The 13,024-nt window shown below is 30.8% G+C and overlaps 1 protein-coding gene across 1 annotated transcript in view; it reads left to right on the forward strand.

The window, feature by feature from the left end:
- Positions 1-359: 359 nt before the first annotated feature.
- The window catches only part of LOC132938989 (acetylcholinesterase-like), a 46,258-nt gene continuing 33,593 nt past the window's right edge, over positions 360-13,024 (forward strand). The window contains exons 1-2 of the mRNA XM_061005973.1: positions 360-485; positions 12,282-12,884. Coding sequence (XP_060861956.1) covers positions 12,348-12,884 — 537 coding nt within the window. The 5' untranslated portion in view covers positions 360-485; positions 12,282-12,347. The remainder of the gene's footprint in view (positions 486-12,281; positions 12,885-13,024) is intronic.

Genomic DNA, 13,024 nt, shown 5'->3' on the forward strand with positions numbered 1-13,024 from the left:
GATTTTTCGGCGCGGTCGGGAGGGCTCGAGACTCTCGACGTCCCTTCCGCCCGCGGCGTCACCCTTCCGCCATTCCACTGCGACTGTCCCATTGCCACCGCCGCTGCAGGACGTGCAGCAAGAGCAGCAGCAGCAGCAAAAGCGGGCAGCGCAGCGTCAACGGCAACGGCGGTGGCACTGGTACGGCGATAGCGAGAAGAGGACGGCAACGGGGTCGGGGTGGGTGGTGGTGTGTGTTCGGTAGCGGGTCGCGGAACAGGTGTTGTGGCGGCGGCGGTGTACCGTTGTCGAAGGGGGGCGGGCGAACGCGGTGGAAGAGGCGCGACGATGGTAGCGTCGGCGTCGGCGTCGTCGGTGACGGCGGCAGCGGTGGCGGCGGCGGCGGTGGCGCTGGCAGTGATAACCGCGGCGGCCGACAGACTACGATGCGCCCGGCTCCCGGCCGCAGGCAACAAGTGCCCCGTCAAGTCCGACCCTGAATCCAGGTATGACAATAATATTGTAATATAATAATAATAATAATAATAATAAAAATAATAATAATGATGATGATGATGATAATGATAGGCAACAATATAGCTGATACTTGATATGATAATGGCCCATAGTTCGAATTTTTTATTCACAAAAAGCTTACATAGGTTCTACGACGCGTGTTAATATTTGCAACGCACGTGCGTTCACAATAAATATACGGTATGTCATAAATAAATATCTATTGCACACGTCAGTTAAACAAGGCGTATAATTATGGTATGGATAATGATAATATTATGTAATTTAATACCTCTGGTGTACTGAGTAATAGTATTATATTATATTTTACTATGGGCTATGGCTTAGCGCGCGGTCGGTTTAAATAGGTAGCGATTACAGGAAACGTATAAAATCATCGTCGATAAGAACGTTGTAATAATTATTGATTTAGTTGGTAAACGGTTGTATTATAATATTCAAAATAATATTACGAGGCCTACAATCGCTTTATTAAAACTACTGTAATCTCATTATTTTACTACGGTTAATATTTATTTTTGTAATCATTGATATAGGTACATAATATTATAAAAATTAATAGGAAATGATTATTTACGAAAATTTGTCAATTATTATTATACTACCTACACAAGTTGCGAATACGTTAAGTCAGTATTCTCAAAACGATATTATTTATTATGAAACGTCATAGATTCCAATATTTTAAAAATTTTACGTTGGGTGTAGGAAAAATTCGTTTTTTGGCAGTATTTTAAAATTTTTATGTGCATTACGCTTTATATTTTGTCGAGCTGAGGAAATGACTTCCGTAAAAAGGCGTCAGCTGCAGTTAAGTACGTGTTTTAATACTAAAGTGAATTTGAATAATTATGTACGAGAAATTTGTGTTCAAAGCTTAAAAAGTCGAAATGTTTAAATTGGTTGCTCAATTAAACACAATTAATGGAATTGACGTAAGTTACGAGAGTTAAAAGAGTCTTTTAACAACTTTTAATTTTTATACACGTAATTTTCACTTTAATTAAAGAGTCATACTACTAATTGTGATAAAATGATTTTCAAATACCTAATATGGTGGTAGTTCTGATAACAGAATATACTGTGACACTGGCGGTGTCCTCTGCATGGTTAGGTAATCGAGTTAACCAATAAGTACCTTCATCAATAGTACCATATATTTTTAATATTTATTAATTAAATCTTTTTTTTCAAATGATACACGTCTTATACTGGGATCTAATAGATAAACATCATCTTTATGGCAATAATACGACGTATTATTAGCATTTAAAATATAACTTAATTATTTCGTATTTATATTTTATGTACCTATACCTTTTTAGTACTGTGGGTGAGCCCAATTCACGATAGGCCACTCTTCTGGCATCAACCCACTATAGGAATGTAGGTTCTGGAAAACCACTCGTGAATTACTTGATTTATATCATATTTCAAGAGCAAAATATTAATTTCCCATAAAAAATTTTAGATACATATTTATAAAAACAGAGTTATACGATTGAATTGTTTTTTTAAACCGATATTAATAATTTTTAAGTCAAATATATTTTCCACTTATAATTATAAGGCCATTTGGGATTCGAGTACCTATATTTATCATTAATTTAAACTAATGTACGAAAATATTAACCTCTTAAGAAAACGTCTCTGCTGTGTCGTATCCGTCTTACTAATACATAACATACCAAATTGTACGTTCAGAATAATATAATATTTTACTCAGTTGTTAGAGTGAACTAGTCTATTATCAAATACAAAGGTAATAGTATTATCTTCGGGCCCTGCCTAGGCTTGTTTTGATATTTTCATTTTGAATCAATAGTTGTGAACCTTATAAAATTGTAAATATGGGTATGTTTTATTGTTTTGTAATATTTAAAATTGTATTTATATAATAAGACACAATATTGTAAATTTGTAAAGACTCGAAAGTATTGTATACAATTTTAAATGATTATTATTATACGTCATATTTGTTCAAATAAAAACAGTATTATGCAATTATGTCTGAAATCTTAATAGGTAGCGCATAGTATTGAGAGAAAAAACTTTGGGTCAGCTGACCTCAAAACCCACTCCAGGGACTCCCCCCCCCCCAAGGTACCTGTATATAATTGTGTGATTTATGTACATTATTTTTACACTTTTGAAAATTTTAATATAAATAAGTTAAGCGAGTTAAATAATACTTAGTTGTACATTATTATTACTAACATACACAGTATTATTCTAAACATTTGCACGAGCTCACAAAGTATTATGATATATTTTGTAGACAGTCTTTACGTATTTATTACGTATACATTAGCCTAGCTATTTTTATAATTCATAAATATATTGAAAATGTCATTTTAATTTTATTTTTTGTATCTGTTATTATAAAATATTAAAGTTAAACAGTTATTTACATGGTATTTTAATATAATTTTCTTAACACATTATGCCTCGCATGTTTTTCCAAATTTAGAGCCAAATGGTAGGCTTGGGATTTGTTCTAGGGTTTGTTGTAATATCGATGTAGCCATTAATTAAGCATATAATATAATAACTAATAAACAACCGTAAATGGGGACATTACAACTAGCACATTTAAGTAGTCTACTAGTGCGTCGGCATTATGAAGACACATAAATCAGCATAATTTTCAAATCGATGAACTACTTAGTACTTATAGACATGCTAGAAACACACAAGATACCTATCTCTCGGTCTCGAGTGTAAATGAATTCCAGGAGAAAGCTGTTCTCTGTGAAGCGTCGTTCCTGTTACGGCAGCTAGTATATCCCTAAGCATTATTATGACTCAATATAATATATAATATAGATAATGATGATAAATATTATTTATCATCATTAGCTATTAAAACCATAGAGATAAATTGTTATTTTAAATTATAATAAATTGGGGTGCCCAACGTGGGACTCGATATTATTTTCTTTTAGGAAATTTTTACACTAAATAACCGCACAACAGAATCGGGTTTTATAGAAATGAATAAAGTAACACAAGTTTATTTATTAAATAAAAAGATAAATTAGTAGAATTTCGCAAAAAAAAACAAATTGAAGACTTTAGGAAAAGTATCTGAGTTAAGAACTAAAGTAGTTAGATAACTTCGAGGTAAATTTAAAAAAAAACTCCGATATAAATGTGAATTTAAATCAACAAGAATTTGACGAAGTTTTAAAAAAAATCAACCGCCTTGTGGGTAATGTTTGTTTTTAACAGTAATTATTGTAATTGTATTATTAGAGCCCGCCGAGTAGGGACACGATTTTTGGCTTCACGTTTCACGGGGCACTTCTTTGTAGTAAATGACTCTTAACTATTACGTGTCCCTAACTGAAATATGAAATCGATGGTTAGCACGTTTCTAATTTTTTTTTTTTTGATAAACGTGATCATATTCTTGAGATTATCAAATTTCAGATCGCAAGTAGGTACCTAAGCATTACTCCGACCAATGTGGTGGGATTGGTGTAGTCCAGCCATATCTCGGCTATATTCGTTTGATGTTTCTGTGGTGCTCAACAAAAACTGGTCACTGCAACTTCTACATTATAATTTATCACTATATAAAAAAATGTTTACAGAAATTATGTTTGGTTTAAGTCAACGGGGGTTTTGAAACAAAAATATTCAGTTAAATTAAATCATTATTAAACCCGTGACAAGACACATCTTAATATTATTATGCGTTGACAGGTACTTTGCTTGTGTAGCTCATCTCGGCACACGACAGTGCTTATAGGACTCAGGAGAGATAATCGCACTTAAACACCTAATTTACCAGGCTTGCTGAAATCTCTTCAACAATTATTGGTAGTTAGGACTTACTTATTACGCTCTTATTTCTAGTAGGTAGATAGTCTACTGAAAGAAATTACTTCTTAAAAGTATCAACTATATAGACTCGATTACCAATCAATAGACAGAAGCTATTGAAACTTTTAGAGCAGTCTCTCTACCCTAAATTATGAGCAAAGGGAAAATAACATCATTGAAACATCAACTCGATCCCTGTATTGCCAAAAGTCTAAGACCTGGAATACCCGTTAATAGGGAGTTTTTTGCTACTGGACAGATAAGAACAACGAGTGTGCGTGTTTATTTTCAACACGTCGTAATTTTTTTAATCTTACAATTTCCTTTAAGTATTGCAGATTTATTACTGTCTATCTTATTCATATATCTACTTACGTGTTAATCGGTTTCGGATTATATTTTTGAAAAGAGTGCATAGGATTAAAATGGGATTACTTATAATAAAAGGTACAACACATAATTATTGCATTAATTCAAAGCACTTTTTACCAGCTTAAAATCTGGTAATTTGAAATTTTTACTAACGAACTCGGATATTTTATACAATATTTTCTTATTAGGGTGTATTTATTTGAATGCTCGTTAAAATATTTATAAATGCATATATATATTATATAGGTAGTTAAAACATTAAACAGGTACGTGAAATTACATTAACTGAAATGTCATGACCAGACGTTCTCACTTCGTTGATAGCAATTTCCAAGTGTATGTTTCATTAATTTTTGTCATTAGTATGATAATTTTTTATTTTTTTTTAATAAAGAAAATATACATCAAAATAGAATTTTATCCATTAAATTTTAATGTTTTCAGTAATTTGTATGCTTATTAGTCGAATAGATTTAGTAACATAATTTTACCAAAATATTGTAAATGTTCACTAAAGAAACCTTAAGATAAGTTTATAAGTTTAGGTATTAATTAAGCTACCTATAAGTTATACCACAGAAGTTTAGAGAAATTTTGATGAGATAAGCTTTACTAATGAAAACTACAATTTAATGATATATCATTTTATAATTTTCCTTTTAACTGTGCTGTAAAGTATTTTCATAGATTTTTTGAGTATTAAATACTTTTATGGTATTTCGAAATGTTGAAAACTTGTTTTTGTATTGAACTTTGTATTGAAGTCTGGTCATAGTGTCATACTGACGACTGTTTGATAAATGTTTGTTTTCAATTATCTCATGATATTTATAGTTGGTGCCTACCAACAGACTACCATGTTAAATGAGTTAAACAAATGTTGAAATGTATCAACATTGAATATATTTATACTATTTAGAATTAGTGGAGCTACTATAACGAAAAAGTGAAAATAGTGTAACAACATTTGACCATTTTGAATATATTATATTTCTTAAGTGAAATGAACAATACAATATTGTTCATACCTAGGTAAATACATGTTTTTCATAATACATTTTGTACGTATATTTATTAACTTTTTATTATTTATAGTGATTGAAATAAATATATGTTTTATTTTATCTATATTATTTTAATGTCGTTTTTTTTTGATAAGACAAAAATAAATACCCAAAAACACTTTGAATTTATCGTATAATTTGAGTGGTATTTCAAATACATACAAGAATACTTAATTCTTTACAACATTGTCATTGACAATCTCAAAGAAAATATTGTGTCTTTTAGTGTAATTAACTGGATCGGTACAAAGATTTAAGATACACAAACGTTATCTGTTGCTTACATACCTATTGCCTATTATTTAAATATTATATTATTATAATATAAGGTTTTAGTTTAAAATAATTCAAAGCTTTCGTTGTATACGACTATACGAGTAGTATTATTATTTTCAAATAAGTTTTTGTTCTTCGCTATACCATATCAGAATATAATATATAAATAACAAATAGTATAAAACGATTGGTGTTTTTTTCATAGTAAAATAATTTCAATTTTAATATTTTTTTTTATATTCACAAAATTCAGACGGTCCACTATAATGTATTTTGAATGAGATTATGTTTTTGGATTTAAACATACGTTCATTTGAAAACATGTGCACTCTTTACTCTGTTCGGGTTTTTTTTTCCAACTGACGGATACTATCCATTATCTATAGAATGTAATAATGTTGAGGAAACACTATATTCTCCATGCGCACGTGTATCCTTGCGGGTTTAATTGTCACCCTCCTTGTGGTCGACGGGACTTACGAAAGTCAGCCAAAACGATTTACGGCTTTTGTGAATTTACGTGACTCCGCACAATTCGTGGTATGAATAATGGCATTTATATAGTCTTTTTTTTTTATCCCCTAACATTTTGTTTTCTGTACACAAACATTATTTGTAGGTACATTTTTGTCAGAGTTGCCAATTATTTATGAATATTAAAACATGGTTATAATTTATAATTATTATTTCCTACGCACGCGTAAGACTAGACTTGATAATATAATATTATAAGATGCATTATGTGTGTTGGGTGAATATTTATTTAACTTTAACAAATTCCTTTGTTAAAATTACCGCAGATAATATTATGATTATTAATTATAACAATGATTAAATCGTTTCCATAATTTCTTAAGTTAAATTTTTAATAATACTTTTTGGACTAATTAAATTTTATCTATTATAAAAAAAAAATCGCATAACCATTTGAGTTAAATAAAATACTTATAACAAACATAATAACTTATTGAGTTTTATATTAAATTAACGTACTTGCTAGTCTTTAACTTTTAAGTGAAATAAAATTGAAATCAACCAGAGTTTTATTGATGGAAAAAATAAAACATTTTATTTCCCTTTTCATCATAATAAGTAATGATTTTGTACTTGTATTAATAAAATCAACGGACCATAATATTTGGCATAAGACTTCACTCCATCAGTATCAAAACTTGTTAAATATTATTTACATAATATACTTAAAATATTTCTTGCATATTTATGAGTTTATTACCCAAAATATGTGTTTCAAAACTATTATTTTTAGAGAATTTAAATGAGTTACTACTTACAAGAATAAAGTATATCTACACTATATCTACCAAGTGTATTATTATTTTATAATTATAATTTATTATGTACGACCAATTGATTATTATTTTTACATAGATACATGTCAAAATTCTTGACATAAACATTTTTATATCAGTGCGTTAACAATTCGGATAACGTTCAATAAACATTTAACAACTCATTTAAGTGAAGTTAACCGGACACTTCAGGTCACAATATCGTGTTGTGTGTACCTGCTCTACCTACCTATCATTGATCTAAATGTACTATATACATTTTGCAACACTGACTTAGCAAAATGAAAAGAGTTCAAAATACACTTATTAAAAATATATTATGCATTGTTTAAACTTTAAAGTCATATTCATTTTTATACAAACAAATACAATGATTTCAATACCTAACGACTTTATTAAACTGTACAATATTAATTATTGTAGGACGTTGAATAAATTATGTGCTTGTCAAAAATATGGTTGTTGAATGTGTTTGATACCATGCAAATGCACTAAAATGTTTTTATAAGACTGCTTCGTATCAAAACATATTTTTTTTTTTTTATAAGCGTCAATATTAAGTTGTGCATAGTATGTGTGTATAAAAAAAAATGGATGCAAAGGTCAAATGGGTGAAAGCCAAAACCAATATAAGAGGCAGACAAATCAATAATTCTATGATGCGAGCACAATTATTATTATTATATGGTGGCATTAATGGTCGAAATGTTTTTCTTATCTATTGACAACTAACACTCGCTGTTATATTTTGTAATTTATATATTTATTTATAAGATAGGTAGTACTCTTTAAAACAGTCTTCACTCGTATATATGTGATTTTCGTACACATACTTCAGTAATTCAGTATGTCTGTGTTCAAAAATGAGATTTTAAGACAAACAGAAATACTGAAATAAGTTTAAGTGCACAACAATCACAGCCATTGCTGTAGACATTGATGACAATATAAGTATCTATTATATTTTCTTTTATATGAGATCATCGTAGAAGAAATTAATTTAAGGGCATGTATTTTTAATTTCCAAGTACATCATGTATATAATATAATATTAACCTTCTTGAGACGTAGTTAAACTAAAATTAATTTAAAATACTACCTAGTTATTAAATTTTGGACTTTTAGTCTTTATCTCATTTTTGAATATAATACTTATATCATATTATTGGAAGTTAGATTTGCACATAAATAAATTAACATTTTCGATTTTTCTTTAAACCAAGTTCTTTTAAAAAAGTTTTTATAACATCTTACTAAATTTAAAATTGTTAAGATGCGTAATACATAGTAATATCTTTAAGAAAACTTGTTTCACACTTAACAAACTCTAATTTTTTTAATAAAAACGAAAGATACTTTAAAAAAGTCATTTTTTATAGCAAAAAAATAAATTGAAAACATCTTTTAAAAAGTTATATATTTTATTTTATTATAGTTTTATATTTTATTTTTTTTTTTGAAACCATTGAAACTTTATATGTTTTTATCATATTAGCTATCTTATGTATAAAATATAATCATAGGTACTTATGGATCAATCACTACTACCTATAAACAATAAACATAGTTAATTTCATAAATGATATAAAAATGAGAACTCTTATGATGCGTCGTATTTAGTTTACTCAATACCGCATTAGATTACCTAGGTATATAAATTATTTTATTCTATCAGCTACCTATCACAATACGTTTTATATGATTATAAAAAGAAAAGTAAGTACCTATAGTATCTACCTATTTACAATATACATATCCAGCGACATTTAAATACATTTTTACGCGATTCTTCATCGGCGTTGTATTATAATATTAAATTATCTTATAATATCAATACAATACAATCTTGCACATCTTCTTCTGTGGTAAAACATGATGTGATTAACACAATATTGGGCACATCTTGTGCTTCCACCAGAGCGTATTTCTATTACACATTTACACTAGAAATACATACAATATTCTCTCAAACAAACGTTGGTTAACACCACATTTGATTTCAGGATTGAATATCCGCAAAAAAGGCCAACAATTTAAGTCCTAAAAACGAATGTCCGCAATAAAATGGTCCAATAAAAAAATGTTTGCAATAAAAAATCCCAATAAAAAAATGTGTAAAAACAAAACGCACAAATAATGCAGTAGAAGGATACCATAGTAAATTTCAAAAACTTTTAGTTGTTTTGTCTATCACAGTAATATATGAAAGTTTTTAGATTAGCTAAAAAAAAAGTAGAACGTTAAATCCATAAAATATTATTATTCAAAATGTCTGATCGTACAAGAATTAAACAACCGATTAATACATTATTATTAATAAATGATACGAGATATTGTACTAAATAGGAGAATAAACATGCATTGCCAACAATAAAGAATATATATATAATCCGAAATATAGACTGAATAATTATTATTATACGCTTCAATACAATAACTGAAATGTATATCGAAAACCATTCCGGAAAACCGACTAACACATTACGCAATATATGTAGATATTCGTTAATTATTGTAACTTATATTGTCTTTATTAATTTAATTGGCTATATGCCTATGTATACCGTGTGTATATTGGTGATCCAATATAATAGTCTAGTTTCATGTTCAGCAAACAGAATTCAAAAATATGTATGGGGTATACTGACTACTTATTAATATGGGTAATTTAATTATTCAGTGTACCCTGTTTTCGCGGACACGTCATGGTATATGCGTAGGTATATGCTACTGTTTATCTTTTGTTTTTTTTTTATCTTTTGGTGCCATTGTAAAATGTGTCTGGGCACTGAAAAGGTTAAATTGCATATGATCTATACAGGAAGTTAAAAAAAAAATAAGATATTCATAAAATGTATTAAAATTTTAAGCTACATGCAATTTTATTCAGAACATGAATTGGGGACATTTTTTCGCGGACCTTCTGTAGCAGATTACCCCGCAATCGTCTGATTGTCGTTCAGCAATTAGCACTTATTGTAACACATAGTTTATCTCACGGAAATTATAATTTAGAGTTTATGAGATCGAGGGGGGGAGGGGTGAATACAGAATAATATGTATAATATGGGAATGGCTCGTGGATCGGTATTATCAGTATACAATATCATAATATAATATACTAACGCATTATGCAAATAAAGTGCCTCATTAAATTAAATAGTACAGTATATTATACATTTCGATATTGTATCTGATGATCTGATAATATTAAATCAATTTCGAAACCACTATATTATTAACCTTTTGTGTGATATAATAAATAGAACATTATATACAATACCCATTCATGTTTGGCATATTTGTATAACAGCTGCACACAATCAGCTCATTGTTTGTAATGATATTATCATGCTCGATATACGACGCGATACGCGATATTATGTTATGTACACGTAAATTAAATGTTTATGTTTATTGTAATGCACGGAATAGTAAGGCCGACGAACGAATCAGTAGTCGAAAGTAAATAGAGTCACGGTGGTTGGCTTACCTCGGCTGTGTTCGTACACACACATATATAAATATATATCACTTTCGCCAGTATCGTTTTAAATATTTATTAACGACTTGGGTAATTTAGGGTTAAGCGAAATTCAAGTGGATGAAACTGCCCTAATGGCTCAAGGGAGAATTATACGGTTACACAGAAGCCATTAACAAAACCTTATAGTTTAAAAACCATCAAGAAGTCACCTCATCGTAAGTCATTGCCAATTGGTATATCTATGCCTAGGTACTGGTATTACGGTGCTGATCAAATTGTGTTGTTGAGAGAAAAACTTTTTCGAACATTTAAAGCATATTTTTTCATTATACATTTCAAGTAACTGCCTAATGTAACAGCCTACAAAAGAACAATCATATTCCAGAAAAAAATGCATTTGAATAATAATAATAAAAATAATACAGTTAAAGTTATTAAATTAAGCACAAAATAGGTTACACAAAAGTTGATTTTTTAAGGAAATTGGTTTGTACACGTCATAATAAAATATGAATAATTAAATTAAAATAAAACGAAATTTTCTATATCAAAATAAGAAAATAATAATGAGAACAATTGTGCAAGATTTCCTTAAATCATATGAAGTGTGATACAAGTACCTACGTAATGAAACGTGCTACATTATTGAATATTATGTTTAAAAAAAAGTTCATATTTAATTTTATTATAAACCATACACTATATTTTATATTATACTCAAGTCATTACGAAAGCACACGCCTTTAACGAACTCTGTTTGTTCCGAGTTTTATACACTTGACACTTTGGTAGTAAATTGCATTTGCGCTTCGCAGCAGGTTTGTATGCGAATAAAATAATAATTGTATTATATTATATGATCGTATTGGTATTTGACATTCAATTATAGAACAACAAAAAAATGTGATTTTCTTACGTATCTATATTAGTTTAAAAGTTATAATATTAGGTAATAGTCTACTTATTTATTGATATAGTAATATTATTGTTAAATACCACTGTTGCAAGAATGAGGTCTATCGACAGTAACGAGATTATTATATTTAGACGCGACTCGATGTACTACTTTATTGGCAATTTAGGTATTAATAAAAACGTATACTGATTATGGGTAAGGTATATATAGCTTAAAATAGTAATATTATGGTTTATAATCAAATTAAAAATGAACGGTTCTTTAAAAAAATTATAATATTCAATAATGTAGAACGTTTCATTAACGTAATATTATTAATAGATTATATAATTTTTTATTATTACGTACAATATGCAGTAAGTCACGTCTATAATATATTATAATAATCTCGTGACCGTCAACATACGTAATGATATAGCGTCTCGTCGTACATTGACGTCGGTTGCAAATTTTTTTTTTAATGTATTTTCTCATCAACAATACATAATTATTTTATTTGATTTTCTTTGTAGATCCCACGCGTATTGCTGTTGCTGCTGCTAGAACACCCTAACGTTAGCACAATATTATTTAGAAAAATGAGCGTCGACTGCGTTTACACCAGTGCAGTGACGTTGCTGCTGTGTTGTTCGGCCGTCCTGGGCCGGCCGTCGTCCAATGGTGGAGCGGACGGTGGTGGCGGCGGCGGTGGCGGTGGAGGTGCCGGAGCCGGTGGTGGCGGTGGAGGCGGTGGCGGTGGTGGCGGTGGGTCGGCTGTGGACGATACCGACGAGAGCCCGGTGGTGGTGACCAGCTCCGGCATGGTGCAGGGCTACACGAAGATCATTGCGAACCGCGAGGTGCGGGTGTACACGGGCATACCGTTCGCCAAGCCACCGGTGGGCCCCCTAAGGTTCCGGCGCCCGGTGCCCGTGGACCCGTGGACGGGAGTGCTGAACGCCACCAGGCTGCCGAACACGTGCTACCAGGAGCGGTACGAGTATTTCCCCGGGTTCGTTGGCGAGGAGATGTGGAACCCGAACACCAAGCTCTCCGAGGACTGCCTGTACCTGAACATCTGGATACCGAAGAAACAACGCACCAGGCACCATTCGAACAACGCGCATCACGCCAAGGTAAGTCTGCTGCGCCTGCACTCGTCGGACGTTATAAATTATAATATATTATCGTGTTGGACGTGGGTGAATCGAGTACTCGTAATTCGTAATACGGTGTACTGCAAACACACGGTGACGGGACAGCGGTGACCGAGGTA

This window comes from Metopolophium dirhodum, chromosome 2 (assembly GCF_019925205.1).
Source record: "Metopolophium dirhodum isolate CAU chromosome 2, ASM1992520v1, whole genome shotgun sequence".
NCBI lineage: Eukaryota > Metazoa > Arthropoda > Insecta > Hemiptera > Aphididae > Metopolophium > Metopolophium dirhodum.